The following is a 20,928-nucleotide window of genomic DNA, read 5'->3' on the forward strand; positions in this document are numbered from 1 at the left end:
CGTTGGTCACGGGCCCTTTAAAGTGTGCGAGGGGGCGGGGCCAGGCTTTAGGCCCCCTGGGTTTGAGGGCGGGACCCGGCAGTGGAGTGAGGCCCGGATTGGTCAGAGGGCGGGACCCAGAGAGGAGCAAGCCCAGGATTGGGTGGTATGGGGGCCCGGTGGTGGTGTGCGGCGAGGATTGGCTCTCCCGGCGGGGCCTGGCGGCTGGAATCGGCCCCCGCGTGGGGACCGCGGAGAACTGATGGAGTCTGGCTGGGGAAGCGGGGCAGCCAGGGCCGATGGGGCCCTGGGCTCGAAGAGGGCCAAAGAGGGGTCCAAGACTCGTAGCCGCCGGCGGTGGCGAAAAAGCAAAACCAAAGGTGAGCGCGCGGGGGCCGGCAGCAGAACGGAAGGAACCTTCGACATCCTGCGGGGAACTGGGGACTGAGTGGACGGACCCACTGCCCCGAGAAGTGGGGGAGCCCGTGGGCTGGCCCACCGCCGCCCTGCGAGGGGATGCGGGGATGATCCATTGTGAGAATGGGTGATGTGAGAGTGGAATATGACCCTCAGCATAGAGACTACCGGACGCCCCAGTAGCGACTTGGGAAGAGTGTCAGAATGCGAGTCTCCAAGACTAGGGTTCCCGGTCCGGCTCCGTACTCGCTGTGTGACCGTGGGGCAATTCCTGGCTTCAGTGTTTCCTACCAGGGAAATGGTTCAAGCGCCGGTTTTCAGGGCCCCAGCACTCATGAGAGGATAATGGAGAGGTTTAGAAGCTGTTGCTCAAAGAGGAAGTTTCGAGGGCATTCACTGTCAGGAAAAGGTAGGAGGAAGGGGTGCCTCATAGTGGGAAATGCCCCAGGGCCAGTATGGCTCAAAACAGTCCATCCTCCCATCCTTCATTCAATCCGTGCATCCGGTTCCTTGTCAGGCCCCCTGCTTCAGCCCAGCACCACTGGGGCCTAACTTCCTGACCCCCGCTCTTTTTAGGACTAGGGAGCCCTGGATAGGCTTCAGACCACCACAACCTCCCTGGCACAAAGAAGGGAGGGCTGTCAACTGGTTTCTAAGGAGCCACATTATTTACAGATCTCAGCAAGCTGGAGAAAGACTGACAGACCACCAGACATGTTGCAAGCCTCAGGCAGGACCACACATTAAGTTCTTGCTAGGTGATGAGTATTTGTGAAGCCAAGTGAGGACCTATGGGAAGTTCCTTCCTGTGAAGAAACTGATGTAGCCCCCAGGCCCTAGAGACCCCAAGCCCATTGTTCTCTCTGCCTTAGGCAACATCATTCGCCAAAGACAGAACTGGAGTTGGCTACACACAGGCCCGCGCACACTCACACACACGCACACATGCAGATGTGCAGACTCAGACAGGCTCGGAGCTCAGGCTGGGACCTGAGGGCATTCACTGTCATACTACCAGACACAGCGTCACAAGCAGGACAGTGTGCCCAGAGGCAGTACAGACCAAAGTTAAAAACGTGGGCGTTGGTGGCCTGGTTCCTGGGGTCATAAACCGTGGTACACTGAGCAACAGGCTTCTATCCCTGTCTGAACTTTCTGAGCTGTAAAATGGGCACAGTGATAGGACTCCCTGACTCGTAGGGCCGTTGTGAGGTTTGAATGAGTGTAGCACAGTGGACACTGGCACACAGCAAGCCTGCCTGAGGGGTGGAGGTTCTCATTACTGGTAATCCCCATTAGGCAGTGAGTTCCCTAAGAAGGGGCCCGTGTCTGCCTTGTTTACCGCACATTTTCATAGCCTGAGATGCCAGGCACAGAGGCACTCAGATATTTATTGAATTAGTAAGTGAAGGAATGTACAAACTGTAACACTGGGATAATAATAATCGTGCTGCCCTTAGGCTTGTCGTGAGGAGTCAGAATCCTCTTGGGTCGGGTGCCTTGCACAAGGCTGAGCCAGTCCCACCCACAAACCCAAGGGCCCACCTACTCACAAAGGCTCATTCCACTCAACTCTGAGATCCACCTGTCATTTCCTGAGGCTCTGCCCTGGTGCCACGCCTCATTAGGGTGAATCAGACCCTGCTCCTGCCCCTGCCCCGAGGACATCCAGGCTGGCTGGAGCAGTCCTAGTCATCAGGTTGATCTTGCCTGGAACTAATGACTCTAGTGTCATTGTGATCACCCCATTTCTGAGATGCTGACACTGAGGCTCTGAGGGAGCAAGGTCACCTGGGCTTCCTTACCTGGCCGGTGAGGGCAGGGGTGTGTGAACTCAAACCTGCTCTGTGCCCTGCCACCCCGCCTTGATTATGGGACCAGAAAGCTCCAGTCTCACAGATTCGTTCAGCAGACATTCACTGAGCATTTACTTGTGTCAGGCCTGGACTCTTAGTGGTGAGGACAGACTCACATTTGAGCTGGGGACACAGATATCAATCAAATAATCCCACAAATCAGATATAATTGTAAACTGGCAAATACAAGAGGGAAAGTCCGGAGAAAATGTAAGAGGAGGCTTCCCAGGAAGGTGACATTGGACCCAAGGATGAGCAAGTGCTGACTGCTGGGCAAGGGGGGCAGGGAGGCGAAGGGAACAGCTCAGGCAGAGACCTTGAGGCCCAAGGAAGTGGCTCATTACAGCACAGAGGGAGCTCAGCAAGGGAGGGGAGGAGTAGGGGGCTCGGGGGCAGGGGGACCAGATAGCACCTGGTTTGGCAGGCCATGTCCAGGATTGGGGGCTTTATCCTGAGAGCAAGGGTGGGGGGTGTTGCAGGGTTAGGAGTGTGTGACCAGACTGAAGTTCTAGAAAAATCCTCTGGCTGCTATGTGGAAAAGACATTGAAGGGGGCAAAATCAGAGACACATAAAGATTTATTACAATCCTCTAGATGAGGGGTCAGTGGAAGTAGGAGAAGGGCCAGATTCCAGAGGTTCCTGCGGGGGCCTGTCCAGAGTGGACAGAACTTTGTGATGCATTGGATGAGAGTAAGAAGTGGCCACACACACACACACACCCGGGGGGCACACAGATAATGAGTGTATACGTCCATACACACACAAACACCTGCCCGTGCAATCTCACGGGCCAAGAAGAACACAGACACGGATACACTCACATACATACACACATGCCCTCAGACACACGGAGAAACGTACAAACGCACAGACTGGGGAAAAAATGTCACCCACCCACAGACACAGGCCAGGCAAACACTAGGCATGACATGTACCCACATACATATGTACATCTGTGTGTGAGCCTCCAAGACACTCACACCTGACCACCCAGAAAGCGGGCAGCTGAGACCTGATGGAGAGAAGGAGCCCCCCCACACACACACTGCAGAAACTCTGCAGAGACCGGCTGAGCCATCCTAGCGGGTCCTGTGACTGTGGGCGGCCCCGTCTTCCTCGGCATCTTGCTTCTCTCCACTGCCAAAAGGGGTGGTGACGGTCCCTAGCCCCTGGGCTGTGGAGAGGACGAAATGAGTTACAGTGCCTGGCACGCATCTACGCTGCAGGCCTCTCCCCTTCGGAAGCCCTTGCCCCTCCCAGGCCTCAGAGCTGGTCCTTGCTCCTCCATCCTCCCTGAGCTTGCTTCCCTTCTCACCCCTGCTCAGTCCCCAGGGGCCAGAATCCAGGCTGGGTCTGGCTGTCCTGTGGCTCTTTAGGGCAAAGGGCTGGCACCAGGCAGCAGAACCCCCCTGGGTCCCACCTCTATCCCAGTTGTTGCTTATGGGCCTTGGGCGCCTCCCTCTGCCCCAGTGCCCTGTGCCTGAGATTCTTGGCAAGTTTCTGGGCAACCTCAATATCCCTTCCTCCCAGCTCCACCCAGCTCAGCCCCCAGGGAGCTGCCTAGAACAGGGCGAAGAGCAGGGCCCTGGAATCATGAAAGCCTGGGATTCAGCCTCTTCCTCACCGCCGCCCATCCAGGCTCACCTGGCCACCAAGCCTTAGTGCTGCCTCCAGAGGCCTCTGTCTGTTCATCTGTTTGTTTGCCCTGGGGAGGGGTGGTCCTCTCCCAAGCTCCCATTCACCTGCTTCTGCCCCCACTCTGACTCTTCACGCTTTCTTTCCGTCTTCAAATATTTGCTGAGTACCTATTATGTGCCAGACCCCATGATGAGCCCTGGGGCCACCCCCCTGCCTGAGGGGGCATGATAATCAAAGAGGAGAAACGGGGGCGCCTAGGTGGTGCAGTTGGTTAAGTGTCTGACTCTGGGTTTCGGCTCAGGTCGTGATCTCAGGGTCATGAGATCAAGCCCCGCCTCAGGCTCCCTGCTCAGCAGGGAGTCTGATGGAGATTCACTCTCCCTCTCCCTCTTACTTCCCGCTCGTGCTCTCTCTCAAATAAATAAATAAATCTTGGAAAAAAAAAAAAAAAGGGAGGAGAGACAGAGGATTCACCTACAGCCAAGCAAATGACCTTAGGGCCTCATTCGTGCAGACCCCTTCCAAAGCCCTGTCCCTAAGTTTGTATTTGTGATTTTATATCCCTTTTCCTAAAGAGCTCCACCTCTACACATATCAGCTTCACAGCTCCGTGAAGTCTGGTTCTGTCCCTGGGGGGAGACAGACAACAAAACTGTAAATGAACGTGTCTAACTGCAAGTGTGTAAAAATTTGGGAAGAAACGCGAGTCTGATGGCAGAAAGTAATGATAGGGGTGTGTGTCTTAGGTGGGGAGGAATAGTTAGGGAGGGCCAAGGCCTGAAGGGTGAGAAACAGCTGGCCAGGTAAGGAGCACATGGAATAACAGAGGTAAAGTGTTTCTTGGAGCCTCAGTGTCCCATATGTGAGGCGGGGATGGCAGTCACAGCAGGATGGCCTGTGAAGGGTAAGTGGCAGGTGCCCAGTATGGGAACACCACACAGTAGGACGTGTGTGGCTCAGAAGCCCTAGCTGAACTTGGCACCACCCTTAATCGGCTTTTGTGCCCTCGGGAGGGACAGGCAGGGCTGGCTACCCTCTCTCCCCCCCACCCTCCAACAGCTGGGGCCGGCTGTGCCAGGGCCAGCCTGGGGGACGGGAGCTGAGATCACGGGGCCTTTGCTCTCTGAGCTCCACCCTGGGGAGAGGGAGGGCAGCCGGGCTGGGTGAGAAGAAACACTTTGTTCCTCACTGAGGCTAAGACTCCTGGCTCCTAAGAGAGAAGAGCCTTGGCAAGCTAGGTACCTCAGTTTCTAATTATTGAGGGGGTTGAGTGTCTGGACTCCTGGACCCAAGCAAGGAAGGCGCTGGGGCCCTGGACTCCGGGGTTCTAAGGCAGAGGAGCCTGGGACAAGGACTTGCATTTGAGCGGGGGCCGGGACCGGCAGAGGGCGCGGGGAGTTGGACTCCCTGCTGTGTTTACAGCACGTGGGTTCCCTGGCCTTTCTGGGTGGGAGGTGGGGCCGGTGGCCACACCCTGGGCAGGCTCTGCCCCTCCCCGCCGGTTTATGGCCCCAGGCTTCTGCTGGCACTCGCCACACTCAGCCCTAGCCCAGCCCGCAGCTCAGCGTGGGGGAGCTCAGAAGAGGTCTGGGAGGGGTGAGTGCACTGTCTGCTAAGACACAGGAACGGGGCGCGCTTTAAAACTCCAGGTCCTGGAAGGGAGGGGAGACACCTTCTGGGGGATGAGGCAGAAGCCAGGCAAGGTCCTGAGTGGGCTTCAGGAGAGAAGAGTCTCCAGAGCAGAGGGCACCGTCTCCAAGGGGGGACAACAGTAGCTTGTCCAGGGCCTGGGTGACAGTACAAGGACCCCGGAGGGAAGATCACCAGGGACCCTGAAGTGTGGGGAGTCGGGCCTTGTCCAGGGCAAGTTTTTGAGGGCCATAGCTAGAGACCCAGCTTCCAGAGCCCTGGGAGGGAGACGAGCGTTTAAGTAATGGCTCTCGACCCAGAGATCTGGGTTTGAATTCTGCACGGCCACTTTCGATGCAAGCTTCAGCTCCTTACTGAACACCTCTGAGCCTCAGTTTCTCCTGTAAAATGGGGATGGTACCGATAACAGTTGAAACGTAAATGGAGGCAGTCGGCTTCTTGGGGTGAGCAAGCACTAACTGAGAAAGTTCTTAGCGTGGGTGTGGCACAGAGCGAGCTCAAGGCTAACAGCAGAGATGAAGGCAGCTGTTCCAGGCAGGGGAGTGGGGCTGGCCCGTGCAGTCTAAGCCAAGTGGAGAGGCCCGAAGGCCAGGGGACCCAGCTGGGGAGCAGTGGGACCGACTTGTGGGGATCCCACAGAGGAACAGGGAGGCAGCTGGAGCTTGGAGGGGGTTCCACAGCCGGATCCGAGGGACCAGGAGGGGGCAGGATTGACTCCTCAGTTTGAAGTAAGGCTAGGATTATGAACTGGGTTCCGGAAGAGAACTGGGCTTGAGACCAGGATCCTGGGACACCACCAGGTAGATGGGAATGCGTGGGCTGAGGGCTGAGCTCTCCAAAATACTGGGGGAGGGGAGGGGCCTGGGGGTGACGCCTGGGGCCTTGAGAAGGAGGTGAGATGGGGGCCTGAACCCCTGAGTCCTGAGAGAGGGGGGACCTAGTTGGGATCCACACCTCTCAGAGAACCTCAGCATCCTGGGCCCCAGGAGAGCCAAGTGGAGACGGCTACCTGAATTCTTGGGTCCCTGGAAGGAAGCAGAGGGGTGGATAGACTCCGGGGTTGTAGGAGAGGCGTGGAGCTAGGAAGCCAAGAAGAGTCCCACGTAGGAGACAGCACGGCGAAGAGGAGTCTGGGGCCTGGACTCCTGGGTCTGAAAAAGGAAGGGGATGGGGCCCTAGACGCCACCCTTGGGTCCAACCCTGCCTGATGGGGGCTCCCCACTCGCCCGCAGCCTCGCGGCTCACACACAGCATGGACCTGCACACGATGACACAGTCGCTGGTGACTCTGGCGGAAGACAACATGGCCTTCTTCTCGAGCCAGGGCCCCGGGGAGACAGCACGACGGCTGTCGGGCGTCTTCGCAGGGGTGCGGGAGCAGGCGCTGGGGCTGGAGCCGGCCCTGTGCCGCCTGCTGAGCGTGGCGCACCTCTTCGACCTGGACGCCGAGACGCCGGCCAACGGGTACCGCAGCCTGGTGCACACGGCCCGCTGCTGCCTGGCGCACCTGCTGCACAAGTCCCGCTACGTGGCCTCCAACCGCCGGAGCATCTTCTTCCGCACCAGCCACAACCTGGCGGAACTCGAGGCCTACCTGGCTGCCCTCACCCAGCTCCGTGCCCTAGCCTACTATGCCCAGCACCTGCTGGCCACCAACCAGCCCGGGGGGCTCTTCTTCGACGGCGACGAGGGGCTCATTGCTGAGTTCCTGCGCGAGTACGTCACTCTGCACAAAGGCTGCTTCTATGGCCGCTGTCTGGGCTTCCAGGTGAGCCCCCCACCCCGCTCCTCCGGACCCACCGTGAAGGGGCTGGGTGGCCCCGCACCTGGCCCGACAGCATGGTAGGATTACCGCAGTGGTATCCCTGAGCTCCGGGGACGGTAGATTCAGAAAGGGGAAGCCATCTAGGGCTTAGGCGGCTGCATGGGTTGGGGGGGTCTCAAACTTGTGGCCCCTGGGTCAGTTCCACCGTGTAGTAAGACATCGTTAACTTGCATGGCTCTTTGCGCCAGGATCCCCACACTCAGAGATTTGTCCATTCTTTGCGGTGACCTGTCTGTCCTCTGCAATCATTTGAGACCCCTCAGGAGGGTGGTTAGTACTGTTCTCAAAGGCCTCTTTATAAGAGCACACCCCATTTAGTCACACCCCGCCCCCCGAAGGCATGGGCAGAAGGGAGGGGGCTAGCTCCATTTTAGAGGCTCAAGGGGCTCTGGTCACAGCTGCTCCACGGGACCCTGGTCGGCCTGGGCTTTCTGGCTCACCTCTGGAGCTCTCACTTGACTCAGGATTTTCCGGCCATGGGGAAGGCCAAGGAGCACTTCCGAGTTGGTGACCATGAGGGAGACCTGGTGGTGGCCCCACCCCAGCCACCCGCAGAGGGGTACCGTTCACCTTAACACTGAGAGGAAAGTAGCCTGGGAGCCTTTGGACTCAGAGCAAAAGTAATTTGGGGGCTCAGAATTGGGGAGGGGGGAGGGGGTCCTGGGGACTCAGAGCAGAGGCCCAACGTGCTCCTGTGTGAGGTCAGTGCTGGGTTCCCCGGGCCCCAGCCACATCGGGGAACCCCCCCGCAGGAGTATCTGGAGCTGCGTGACTCTGCAGCCCCCCAGATTCTCTCCGGGCCCGCCCCACCCCCACCCCAGGTGGGCTTGGCAGTCTCTCAGCCTTCCTTCCCCGCTTCCCCACAGAGCAGCCTGGGTGTTCCTGGGAACTTCCCTTCACCTAAGCTGACCCCCTACAAATATTGATCAGCCCAGCTGGGCCAACTGGCTCCTCCCTGTGTCCCGGCCACGACCTTGGAGTCCCCGGAGAGTGATCCTATGGCCACACAAGCCAGCATTCCAGGCAAAATGGCCAGGCACCGCTGTGCTCTCTGGCCCACTGGGCCCCTGGCCAGGGGCAAGGTCATGCCTGACAGCTCTTCTCTGAGGGCCCAGCTGCTATGCTATATCCCCTGTAAAATGTCAGCCCCCACGGGGCAGAAGCCTCCCGTATGGGGCTCTAGCTCAGCGCCCGGTCCCCCCTGCCCCCGCCCCCTGCCCCCAAGCCTAGTACCTAGCACACAGTAGGGTGTAGGCCTGTATTTGTTGAATGAACAAAAGAACCCTGCTGGCCCCTTGCCCAGCTTCCTATGGCTTTTTTTCTCTGATCTTGTCTCCCCATTGTCTTTTCTTAGCGCCCGGCTCCTCCCTCAGATGCTGTCTCCCCATTTGGCTGCCTTTCTGCCGCAAGATCTCTGGCCCTGTCTGTCTCTGACCATCTCCTGTCTGTCTTCCCGCCGCCCAGGAACTGGTCCCCATCCGCCTGGCCTCATCTCTGTCCTCGCTGACTTTCAGGAAATCCCTGCATCACCTTACTCCCAGCCCTCTATGGCTCCACCCACGTCTGGAACACATCCACATTCCTCAGGCCCTCCATGAGCGCCCTCTGCTTCCCTGGCCTTGGCCGCCACCCCTCTCCCCTCATTCACTCTGCTCCAGCCGCACAGGTTACCCCTGCCAAGCACAGGCTGCCTCAGAGCCTTTGCACTTGCCACGGCCTCTGCGGGGAGCACCCTTCCCTCGCTTCCTCTGGATCGCTCCTCCTCCAGCGCCCTCCCGGATACCCATCTAAGTAGCCTGACCCCCAGTCGTCAGTCTGTGTCCCCTCCACCTACTGTTTTTTCAGATTTTCAAAGCATTGGTCATGAAGCATTCCTTAACATCGAACATATGCCTTTATTTGCTTCCTGTCCCCTAGAGCAGTGCCTGGCACACAGTAGGAGCTCACTAAATGTTTGCTGGATGACCACGTCTCTCCCCAAACCCCGTCTCTGCCCCTCACTCGTGCCTGCCTCCAGTCCCTCCTGGGCAGCGGGTGACCCAGCGGCATCTCTCCACAGTTCACGCCCGCCATCCGGCCGTTCCTGCAGACCATCTCCATCGGGCTCGTGTCCTTCGGGGAGCACTACAAGCGCAATGAAACGGGCCTTGGTGAGTCCCGGCCAGACCCTGCCTGCAGCCTCGCCTCCCTTCCTGTCCCTCCTCCTCCTTCCACCCCCCCCACTCCCGCTGGGCCCCCTGACACCCCTGCCGACCCCCAGGTGTGGCCGCCAGTTCGCTCTTCACAAGCGGCCGCTTCGCCATCGACCCAGAGCTGCGTGGCACGGAGTTTGAGCGGATCATACAGAACCTAGATGTGCACTTCTGGAAAGCCTTCTGGAATATCACCGAGATTGAGGTGCTATCGGTGAGAAGGGGGCCTCATGAAGGCCCCACCAGTGTTACAGGATGGGCACACTGGGGCCCAGAGACCCATCCCAGGCCACATCAGGCCTCGGCGGGGCTCCAGGCCTGGGACAGCGCGTGGTGGTAAAGAGGGTGGGGATTGGAGAGGAGGCACGAGGGGCCGCAAGCAGCTCCTCCCCAGCGCCCCTCCTGTTCCCTCCCACCAGTCTCTAGCAAACATGACATCAGCTACCGTGAGGGTAAGCCGCCTGCTCAGTCTGCCACCAGAGGCCTTTGAAATGCCGCTGACTGCTGACCCCAAGCTCACGGTCACCATCTCACCCCCTCTGGCCCACTCGGGCCCCGGGCCGGTCCTCGTCAGGCTCATCTCCTATGACCTGCGTGAAGGACAGGTAGGAGATACAGAGCCAAGGAGCACCAACAGCCCCCCTCCCCAGAGGCCCTCCCACCTCTCGCTGCTTACACCTGCCCCCCCCGCCGTCCTGTCTCTCTGAGCACATCCCTTTGGTGGGGTGAGGCCCAGGCAGGCCACCCCAGCCTCACCCACATCCTCCTCCCTCACCCCCTCCCCAGGACAGTGAGTCGCTCAGCAGCCTGGTGAAGTCCGAGGGGCCCCGGAGCCTGGAGCTGCGGCCACGCCCCCAGCAGGCACCCCGCTCACAGTCCCTGGTGGTGCACATCCATGGCGGTGGCTTCGTGGCCCAGACCTCCAAATCCCATGAGCCCTACCTCAAGAGCTGGGCCCAGGAGCTGGGCGTCCCCATCCTCTCCATCGACTACTCCTTGGCCCCCGAGGCCCCCTTCCCCCGAGCGCTGGAGGAGTGCTTCTACGCTTACTGCTGGGCTGTCAAGCACTGTGCCCTCCTCGGTGAGCCCCCGCCCCTCACTGTCACCCACTCCCCAGTCCTGCCGCCACCCCGTGCCTTGCGGGGAGAGAGCTCAGGCCTCAGTCTTGCACCCCCTGCCTCCCTTGCCATCTCCTCCCGCCCAGCCCTCTGCCGCCTGTTCACCCCCTCCTGCCCCACTGCTCCCCAGACCTTCCGTCTCAACCACTTCCTCCTTCTGCTTCCTGCCCCCCAACTCTAGCCCTGACACCCCATCCCCCCACCTCTCTGTCCCGGAGGACCTCTTCTCTCCTCCTCCTGTTTCCCCACCCCCTGTCCTGCACTGCCAGCCTCCCGGCCCGCGCTCCAGGCCGTTATTCCAGCTCCTCTGACCTCCTGCTTCTGACCTCTCCAGATGCAGAGGGCAAGGTGGCGGCGTGCCCCACGGCACAGGGATGTGGCTCTTTTGTATGGTCAGCTGAACCCTGCCCTTCCATCTCCAGGCCTCGGCTGCCCCTCCCTCCCGAAACGGGCCCTGGTCTCCCCTTTCCCACCACCTGTCCCCCTTGTTTCTGACCTCCAGCCTTGCAAGCTTCCCAGAGCCTCCTGATGGCCACATCCTCAGTCTGCCTGGCCCCCGACCACTGTCCCCCAAGCCCCTGCCTCAGTTTGCCGATCTCTAGGACTGCAGTGGGCTAGACCTTGGGGCTGGGGCTCCCATACCCCACCTCTGAGAGTCCAGTGCTCCTGGCTCAGCGCTTGAGCTCCTCCCTGCCAGGCTGACCAAGCCCCCTCCAACCCAGGCTCAACAGGGGAACGGATCTGCCTCGCAGGGGACAGCGCAGGCGGGAACCTCTGCTTCACCGTGTCCCTCCGGGCAGCAGCCTACGGGGTGCGGGTGCCAGATGGCATCATGGCAGCTTACCCGGCCACAATGCTACAATCTACCTCCTCGCCCTCCCGCCTCCTGAGCCTCATGGACCCCCTGCTGCCCCTCAGCGTGCTCACCAAGTGTGTCAGCGCTTATGCTGGTAAGGCTGCCACCCGCAGAGCTGGGTGCCTGGGCAGGGCTTGGGTGCTGGAGTCCTGCAGGGATGGGGGCTAGCGCCCAGTCCCCCGGGGCTCAGGAAGGGAAATCTGAGACTCCTGGTCCCCACTGAAGCCATCAGCTGTCCTTGGGTCCCCGGGGGCACAGAGGCCTGAAGTTCCAGGTGTTGAGACTGGGCCTCAGCCCTCCACACATACTCCACAGGTGGAGAGACAGAGGAGCACTCGGACTCGGACCAGAAGGCACTGGGCATGATGGGGCTGGTGCGGCGGGACACAGCCCTGCTCTTCCGAGACCTCCGCGTGGGCGCCTCCTCGTGGCTCCACTCCTTCCTGGACCTGAGTGGGCACAAGTCCCACACGAGCTCAGTGCCCACGGCAGGTGAGTGAAGCCCTCCCCTCACACACCCACTCGGGGTGGACAGCAGGGACAGCCGGATACACCGAAAGTCCTGGGGGGAGGCGAGTGGCTGTGTCCTCGGGTGCTCAGGGAAGCAGAGATCACCTTCTGGCTCTAACCCCCTATTTAGCCCTGGGGACTACCACACAGCCTTGCTTTTCCACGACACTCCACATCCTAGAATTTCCAGGACTTCTGGTCCGCCAGGTCATCTCAGAACTCCTAGGAACTACAGGGGGTAGCCTTCCAAACAGCCCATCCCAGAAAGGAACCCCAGGAAATAACTCAGAAGGCCTGCCACATGTGCCAATTTTTGATCCCAAGAATGCCACTCAAATCCCTTGATTTGAGTGGGGGGAGTCCAGCCCTCCTAGATTCTTCCCAGACTTTTAACAGAGACACATGGGGGTAATGCCCCACTCCGGGGGCTGGCCTAGGAGCCTGGGCTCGGAGAGATCAGCAGACTGACTGCACAGACCTCGGTCAGTGGGAGAGATTCCCAGCCTCGGGTGGGTGGCAGGATCCTCATGCAGCCAAAAATCACTAACATCCAGGGATCTGTTTCTCCCCCCACAATTTTTTTTAACATTTTAATGATTTTGAAGTACAGCCAACCCATTTTGTATCTTCAGCATGCCAACAGTATTTTCTGAATAATAGTGCGTGTTCAAAAGAAGACAGATACCATTCCTATTCAGAAAATTATTCCAACTGAGTGTGTCTTACCTGAACTTTTTAAATTTTAGGATATTCAGATGGATACAAATACACACAAAAACAAAAGGGATTTGAACCGTGGACCATTGAACACTGGGGCTTTCCCTAAAGGTTAGAGGTGACAGGTGCAGCCCCTAGAGGCCCACAGTCGAGCAACCTACGGGGTGACGGGGGCCAGGTACCCTATCTGTGAGCCTTGCTTTGCTCCTCCGTGAAATGAGGATGGTAAGAGGACCTGCCTCATGAGGTTGTTGTAAGGACTTCATGCAACTATTTGTGCCAAGCACCCAGCACAAACCCGACACCCAGTAGGTGCTCCTAGCAGATGCTGGCACCCCTGACAGGCTGCGCCCCGTGACTCCCGTCAGTGGTTCCGTTCCGGTGACCCTCTGGGTCACGGGGCACTTAGGCAGTTACTCTCATATCGTCTTACATCTTGCCTTCGTGGATTTATATAGACGAGTTGAAAAAGAAAAGGTATCTGCAAAAGGCAGGGTCCTGGCCCCAGTGGTAAGCAGCGTAGGTCGGGTCAGATTAATGGAGCGGAGGCTAAGGTGGGCACTCCACGCGGCCCGAAGTGCGTCTTCGGCCTCCGCAGGGCACTTGCTTGTCCAGTCACTCAAAGGTAAGGGATAAAACTAAAGAACATGAAGGAAATGTGGAGAGCAGATCTGTGTGGCTGCAGGTGTGGGATCCCTGGGAATCGAATAGGCTCCCAAGACTCTCTTTAGCTCCCTGTGAACGTGGCCTGCTCACGTGGGCCTGCTCACTATTCCACTGTTGACACCCTCTGTGTTGAGTGGCCCTCACAGGTTGGCTGGGCCCCGTGCTGGGGTCAGGGAGGCGGCTGGAACAAGGCACCAGGCCTAGTAATAAAACATGAGGATAGCATGTGACCTCCCAGGGGGCAGCAGTGCCTCCTCCCACCGAGTCCTCACCAACTCCTATGAGGTAAGGACTATTTTTATCCCCTCTTTGTACAGAGGAGGAAACTGAGGCTCCCAGAGGTAAACTGACTTGCATTTCACCCTCCCAGTCACCACACGCTCGCACGCACACACGCACACACACACACACCTCCACCTCCACCACCACGTGACTCCTCCCACCTCCCCCTTGGAGTTGCAGCCTGGGGCATCTGGGGCTCCCCACCCATCCCTGAGGACGGGCGCCTGGGGGGAACACTCAGCCTCCACAGCCTAACACGCAGCTCCTCCTGCAGAGGCCACTGCCCTCCCCCCCCCCACCTCTCCTGCCCACCACGCACACCCAGCCCACAGAGCCCAGCTGAGCTGTGGCCCCCACTGGCCACCTGCCCCTGCTCCTCTTGCAGAGTCAATGCGGCGCAGCGTGTCCGAGGCAGCCCTGGCCCAGCCCGAGGGCCCGCTGGGCACGGACTCCCTCAAGAGCCTGACCCTACACGACCTGAGCCTAAGGGGCAGCTCTGAAACGTCGAACACCCCGGAGCTGTCAATGTCTGCGGAGACACTTGGCCCCTCCACGCCCTCCGACGTCAACTTCTTGGTTGGCCCAGACGACGCACCCGAGGCCGCTAAGGCACAGGAGGAGCTGAGCACCAAGGACAGAGGCTGCGGCGTGCGCTCCTCCTTCCCTGAGGGTTTCCACCCCAGGCGCTCCAGCCAGGGCACCACCCGGATGCCCTTCTGCTCCTCGCCCATCGTCAAGAACCCCTTCATGTCGCCGCTGCTGGCGTCTGACAGCATGCTACAGAGCCTGCCGCCCGTGCACATTGTGGTGAGCGCCAGATTCGGACAGTGCGCTGGGCGGGGAGCAGGGGGAGCAGGGGCGGGCAGGGGCAGGTGCACCTGCGGAAGGGAGCCCGGGAGCGAGAGAGCGGAGGGGTGGGGGTGGTAAGGTAGCCTGGCTGCCAGCCGAAGGGAAGGGAGAGGCGTGCCACCAGGAGGGAATGCCCGGGGACCGGAGGGCTGCAGGGAAACCAGGGCTGCTATTTCCTCTCGCGATCGGGAAGGGGAAAGAGGTGGTGGGTCTGGGGGGCGAAAGGGGCGGAGATGCTGGGCCGAGGCTCAGTCTCCCACTCCCCGCCCCCTCCCCTCGTTCCTCTGCCCCGTGCCCCACCCCCGCCGTCCCGCAGGCCTGCGCGCTGGACCCCATGCTGGATGACTCGGTCATGTTCGCGCGGCGGCTGCGCGGCCTCGGCAAGCCCGTGACGCTGCGCGTGGTGGAGGACCTGCCGCACGGCTTCCTGAGCCTGGCGACGCTGTGCCGCGAAACACGGCAGGCGGCCGCGCAGTGCGTGGAGCGCATCCGCCTCATCCTCGCTCAGCCCGCCCCGCCCGCAGCGCCGCCGGTCTGAGCCCCGGCCCGAGCCGGGCCGCGCGGGCAGCGGGGGCTGCGGGGGGCGACACTAAAGACCTCTTGTTCCCATCTGAGCCGGCCTCCGTGGTGAATGCGCCCCGGGTTAGGCGGCGGGGACGTCCCCCCCCCCAGTCGAGGGGCTCCCGGTCCCCTCCAGCCCTTCCATCGGGCCGGGCGCGCGAGGGGCAGTATGTGCCTTAAGGTGGGAGGACGGCTGGGGGGGGGGAGGGGCGGGGGCCCAAAGCCGAGACCCTGCCCTGAGGGGTGGGGGGCGCGCACCAACCAGTCTCCGTAGACAGCTGGAGCTGCACTCCATCATCGCCTTCTACTGCTGCTGTGACCGCCGCAGGGTGGGGGCCTGGCCCTACCCGCCAAGACGGTTTGTTTTTGTTCCTTTGTAAATAAAAGTATTTAATTAGTTTGGCCTCTTGCAAATAGGGTCGGGTGTCGCCCACCAGGGGGCAGCATCGGACTCTGCTGCTGGGATGGGAGCAGCCTGGCAGTAGAAAGCTGGGAGCCCAACTTCTGGGTCCTGAGGAACGAGCGGACTGCGGCCTCGGATTCCTGGGTGCGGAGGGATTGGACGCCCCTACTAACACAGACCACCTCCCCTTCAGACTTAATCCACGTGATGTGCCAGATGGCCCTGGGTTCTCAGCTACTCCCCTTTGCAGACCTAGCCCCAGCACCCACCCAGAAAAGAAAACCCAAACGCCCTAGAGAACTGCAGCAACTATATCAGGAAACCAGAAACAAAACTGATCACCCCAAATACTGGAAGCCCAAGCTCTCCTGAGCTGTGACAGTCACTCAGTCCCTCAACCAAGACTCTGAGGTCTTGTCCTTTTGTAGGCCCTGGGTTTGGAGCAGAGATGATTTCTATCCAGGGCCTGTCTTCAAGGGACTCAGGGAGAATGGGCGGAGAGACCCAGACACAGCATGTCACAGTTCCCCCAGGTTCCATTTGCGGTAATCAAGGAGGGCTTCGTAGAGGAGGTGATCTGAATTTGACCTTAAGGGATAAGTGCAAGTCTGCTAGGCAGAAGAAACATGCAAAGTTGTGAGAGCCACTGCACAGTTATCAAAGCCTCTGCCTGGCCAGAAGGTCAGGTACAAAGTGGGAAGTGGCCTGGGGGGCCTGGAGCAGTCAGCAAGAGCAGATCCTGAAGGGCCTGGAATACAATCTGGACTGAACTGGAGGGCAGTGGGAGCCACAAAAGGGCTTTGAGCAGGGGAAGGACAGGATCAGCTAAGGCACTGAAAGGGCCTGCTGGGACCTGGGGGATGGACTGAAAGGGGCAAGACTGGAGTCCTGGAGGCAGAGGAGGCTGGGGACAGGGAAGACAAGGCCTGAGCTGGGGCAGAGGCCATGAGGGTAACTGACGTTGAAGAGGACTTATTGTGGGTGGAGCAGTTGGGGATGAAGATGGCACTCAGGCTAGCCATGGGAGCAGGTGAACAGTGAGGCTGTGTCTTTACTGGGAAGAGGCTCTGGTGTGTACAAGGAGGGTGGCCATCTACTGAGAGCTGTTTTGCACATGGAGAGATCAAAAAGTCTCTGTGAAGCAATCCAGGAGGCAGCAGGGGGCAGGAGAGTAGGCTGGTTGCTCACTTCTGGCTGGAGCTGAGGGACTAGAACCTTTCCAGGAAGAGTGGACAGGTGGGATGAGCAGAGGACCAGGACAGAGAGAGCCCTGAGGGCCACTGCCCCCAGGAAAGGGGTGGGCAGTAAAAGGGGAATCAGTTCTGGAGGGTTCTAAGGAGCAGCCGGAGAGGGAAGAAGCTAACCAGGAAACAAGAGGAGATTTCAGGTGGGAGGGAGTGGTTGGGGTGAGATGAGGATGGAAATATTATCCTCACGCCTCAGCAGGGAGCAGGTGGGTCCTTGGTGACCTTGTCCAGAGCTATTGCAGGGCCATGGGATGTGGGCAGCCAGACATGGAGGGCTGAGGAGGGAGCCATAGCCCAGAACTCTCCCTGAAGGTCTTGTTCCCCCTGTTGAGCTCATAGGACCCCTTGTTCATCTCTCCCAAAACAGTCATCCACCCACCAACCCGCTCGTATTTCCTGTCCCCATCTCAGGGACAGCTCCTGTACCCCTGTAGCTCAGGCCAGAACTCTGGGTCTTGTCCTGGACAGCCCCTCATCCCATAGCCCATCAAGCCCGATATTCTATTGTTTCTGCCTCCCGAACCTCTCTCTGCCTTATCCCCTTGGTCTCTGACCTAATCCACGCTTCATCTTCTCCTGCCTGGGTGTCTGCTCAAGCCACCTTCTGGGCTACTGGCAGTGTCCAGGCTCGTTTCTCCAGTTCCGGCTCCAGCTCTGACCTCATCTTCCCCTGCTCTAAACCCTTCCATGGCTCCCCACGACCACCCCACCCCAGGACAAAGTCCAAGCTGCCAAGGCTGGCCTTGCCCACTTCATCCTCTTCCAGCCTTATAGTTACCCCACCGCAAGGACCTGACTGGCCTCCGTCTTGGGCACCTACACAGAGTAATACTCCCGCATACCTCCCTTTCTTCGCTTGTGCTGAAACACCCTCTCACATGCTCTTCTCCTTTGCTTGGCACCTCCTGCCCCTCCAGGATCCAGCGCCAATGTCCCCTCCTCTGGAAACCCTTTCCTGATCCAGCAAAGCCTAAAGAGACTCTCCCCACCTCGGCACACCCCTGCGCATCAACGTGTCTGTCCTCCCCGGGATCTGACCGGGGATCCTCGAGGGCAGGGCCTAGGCCTGACTCATCTTGGTCACCACCGTCGTCCAGCACAGGGCCTGGCACATCGGAAGCCTCGGGAAACGTTTGAGTAATAGGTGGCTGAGTGTGTGATGAGCGAGCGAGTGAGTAGCAACAGAAGCTAATGGGAAAGCCAGTGAGTGGGAGAGAGAATGAGGGCAGGAGAGACTGAACGGATGGGTGTGCAGGCCGGGTAGGCGCAGCCGAGAAATCAGGTTGAGGCTGAGAGGAATGGAATGGAGACATGACTGTCTGGGACTCAGTTTCCCCAACAAAGCAAAATGCGCGGTCGCCCGGGCTAAGCGGCCCCCTCCGCCTTCAACCCCAACAAACCTCGCCGTTTCCCCTCCGAACTATGTCCAGAATCCCAGTACTGGGCGTGCTGTAAAGGGCTTACCGAGTGGACCCGCAGAACCTGTCTCCCTCCCAAGCCGCTCCAGCCTCTGGGAGGCGCCGCGGGATTCCCACCCCCAGGTGCCCGGCCTATTGGCTGCCTGGCAGAGACTAGCGGAGACTGGCGTCTTCCAGAGCCTATCGCTGTCCGGTTTAGGCCGTGGGCTCCGCCTACCAGGGAAACGTGCCCCAAGTGGGCCTGGGCGATAGGAGGCGGAGCGTCTATTGGCTGGAAGATAGTGACTGACGTCATGGGTAGCTTATCACAGCCAGCCTCCGGAGGAGCGCTCCCAGTTCAGGCCCGCCTCTGGAAAAACGCAAAGGGGTGGTAGGCGAGGGCGTGGTGGATGGCAGAAGCGCCCCGGAAGTGGGGTCCGGCCGCTCGCGCCGCTCGCTGGCCTCATCATTGGGTCCTAAGGGAGGATGGGGACTTGAGAAGTCTGGACTCCGTGGTCCTGAGGGAGGAGGGGCTGGGGATCTGAGGGAGGAGGGACAGAGGAACCTAGACTTCAGGGTCTGAGGAGCATCTGAATGGTTGGATCTTGAGGAAGGAGGGAGCTGGGAACCTGAAAGGTCGGGGTGTAGGGACGGGGGCTCCCAAGAGTCGCTGGCCTGCCCCGGGATGACGGATTTGAGGTTTCAGATTTTATGTGGCTATTTATGGGATTGGAGCCAGGCCTTGTCCCCAGGCAAGAGTTCTGGGTCCCGTGAGGTGGGGCTTAGAATAGAAATGAGGAGGAGGAGGCTTAGGGGAAGCTCTGGCCTCGGTGTGCCCTTTCCACCCCCACACCCCCCCGGAAAGGGAAGCCAGGGTGCTGTCTGCCAGGGGAACCCAGAGCGGGAGGAGACTTGAAACTCACATGGAGACAAAGAGAAAAACATTGATACCAAGAGAGATTAAAATAGTAAAAACAATAATTATAAGGGAGCTCTCTCTTGTATGGCGTGGACTGTGTGTGGCCCCGGTTCTTTGCGAAGCATCTCACATAATTATCGCATGTCTTCCTCATTACAGTTCTAAGAGATCAGATTATTATAATCCCCATTTTACAAGTGAGAAAATTGATGCCCAGTGAGGAAGAATCAAGATGCAAATGTGAAGAGACAGGAGAGACACAAAACACAGATGAAGATAAACAGGCAAAGAGATAAAAACAGGCCCAGGGAGAATAGAAAAGGTAGACAGCAAACAAAAGAGAGGGGCTGCAAGCGGGGACTCCTGGGGTGGGGTAGGGGGCTGGGGCCTAGGACTCCTGGGTCCCAGGGTTGGAAGGACCTAGGACTGGGGCTTTCAAGTATCTCCTCTCCTGATTTCCAAATACCAGACTTGTCCAACCCTTCTCACTGTGGGCGTTGGACCTGGTTGGGGTCAAAAATAGTGATTAGGAGGGGGCAGGCGTGTCATTATCCTATTAGGAGATGATAAGAAAATGATTCATGGGGATGCCCCCAGCCTGGGAGGGGCCTTTCCCCCATGGCCTCTGTTCTTTCATCTGGACAGATTGGGCCTCAGAAAGGACTGGGGAGGGGCAGGGTCCTCTCTGTCCCTCTCCACCACTGCACCTCCATCACTCAGAACTGTCACTAAGTCCCACCATGGAGATGAGTGGGCCACCGTGGGGCATCTCTCTGGGCCTCTCTGCTTTCCCCCACACCTTGAACCAATGCCCACCAGAGGTCCTGGCACATCACAGGAGCTCAGCAAATGCGTATCGAATGGATGGACAAACCTCTCTGGGCAGCTATTCCTCTGTCCCCGTCCTGACCATCTCTCTGTGTCCCCATCATGTTTCTCAGCCTCTCCCTCGCCTCACGCATCTCCTCCCACCTTCCCTTTCACACAGGTGTTTCATCCGAGGACACAGGGCCCCCTATCCCCAGTAAGAGGAAACTGAGGCTTTGGGGAACCTGGGTGGATCAGTCGGTTGAACATCCAACTCTTGATTTCGGCTTGGGTCATGATCTTGGGGTCCTGGGATCAAGCCCTGTGTCGGGCTCTGTGCTCAGCTGGGAGTCTACTTGAGATTCTCTCCCTCTCCCTTGGCCCCTTCCCTGCTCAAATAAATAAATAAATCTTATAAAAAGGAAGAAAAGGAAGAAGGAGGAGGAGAAGAAACTGAGGATCATTTTGGGAGAAGTCACCCTCCCAGGGTCACCTGTGGGACATGAAAAGGAGGAGCTGAGAGGGGTTCTCAAGACCCCAAATACAGACACACCCCTGGCATCTCGGAGTCAGAAATGTAAGATCACACCAAACATGTGCCCTCAATACCTGCTTAGTGGGATCTTCATTTGCACCCACACAATCAGAGAATCACATGCACCACGCGTACTCACCCACAAACACAAACATAAACATCAGCACACAATCACATAATCACCCTTACTGACAACACACACAGAAATCTCCTATTCTGGGGCGCCTGGGTGGCTCAGTCATTGGGCGTCTGCCTTCGGCTCGGGTCATGATCCCGGGGTCCTGGGATCGAGCCCCGCATCGGGCTCCCTGCTCCGCAGGAAGCCTGCTTCTCCCTCTCCCACTCCCCCTGCTCGTGTTCCCTCTCTCACTGTGTCTCTCTGTGTCAAATAAATAAATAAAAATCTTAAAAAAAAAAAAAAAAGAAATATCCTATTCCACATGCAAATCAGACACCCCAGGTATGCAATTATACGCCCAGCCACAGGCAAGCCACTCATTCAA

At 58.9% G+C, this 20,928-nt stretch overlaps 1 protein-coding gene and 1 long non-coding RNA gene across 5 annotated transcripts; one reads left to right on the forward strand and one right to left on the reverse strand.

Annotated features, from left to right (window-relative positions):
* Positions 1 to 204: 204 nt before the first annotated feature.
* LIPE (lipase E, hormone sensitive type) lies at positions 205 to 15,514 on the forward strand. Of its 4 annotated transcripts, none has more exons than XM_031019287.2 (10): positions 205 to 359; positions 6,774 to 7,309; positions 9,426 to 9,516; positions 9,627 to 9,772; positions 9,978 to 10,163; positions 10,345 to 10,639; positions 11,399 to 11,626; positions 11,848 to 12,024; positions 14,093 to 14,514; positions 14,873 to 15,514. In XM_031019287.2, the coding sequence occupies exons 1-10, from the start codon at positions 242 to 244 to the stop codon at positions 15,092 to 15,094; spliced, it is 2,421 nt and encodes an 806-aa protein (XP_030875147.2). In that variant the 5' UTR covers positions 205 to 241; the 3' UTR covers positions 15,095 to 15,514. The 4 variants fall into 4 exon arrangements, with proteins under 4 accessions (XP_030875147.2, XP_030875149.2, XP_030875150.2 ...); XM_031019289.2 differs by lacking the exon at positions 205 to 359 and adding an exon at positions 5,253 to 5,487; XM_031019290.2 differs by lacking the exon at positions 205 to 359 and adding an exon at positions 5,518 to 6,341.
* On the reverse strand, positions 12,765 to 18,460 carry LOC145717596 (uncharacterized). The gene is made up of 2 exons (XR_014140931.1): positions 18,168 to 18,460; positions 12,765 to 15,489 (listed from the first exon to the last, which is right to left on the reverse strand). It is a non-coding gene; the product is annotated as an uncharacterized LOC145717596 (long non-coding RNA).
* Between the last annotated feature and the right edge of the window lie 2,468 nt (positions 18,461 to 20,928).

Source organism: Leptonychotes weddellii, chromosome 16 (assembly GCF_054177405.1).
Source record: "Leptonychotes weddellii isolate Sample4059 chromosome 16, ASM5417740v2, whole genome shotgun sequence".
In the NCBI taxonomy this organism is placed as follows: domain Eukaryota; kingdom Metazoa; phylum Chordata; class Mammalia; order Carnivora; family Phocidae; genus Leptonychotes; species Leptonychotes weddellii.

What these genes read in the sequence shown, in the direction of transcription:
- LIPE (XM_031019287.2), top strand. Translation starts at nt 242, where the DNA reads ATGGAGTCTGGCTGGGGAAGCGGGGCAGCCAGGGCCGATGGGGCCCTG. An exon ending in GCCGCTGTCTGGGCTTCCAG is followed by an intron (nt 7,310 to 9,425) that starts GTGAGCCCCCCA and finishes ATCTCTCCACAG; the next exon opens with TTCACGCCCGCCATCCGGCC. An exon ending in ATGACCTGCGTGAAGGACAG is followed by an intron (nt 10,164 to 10,344) that starts GTAGGAGATACA and finishes CCCCCTCCCCAG; the next exon opens with GACAGTGAGTCGCTCAGCAG.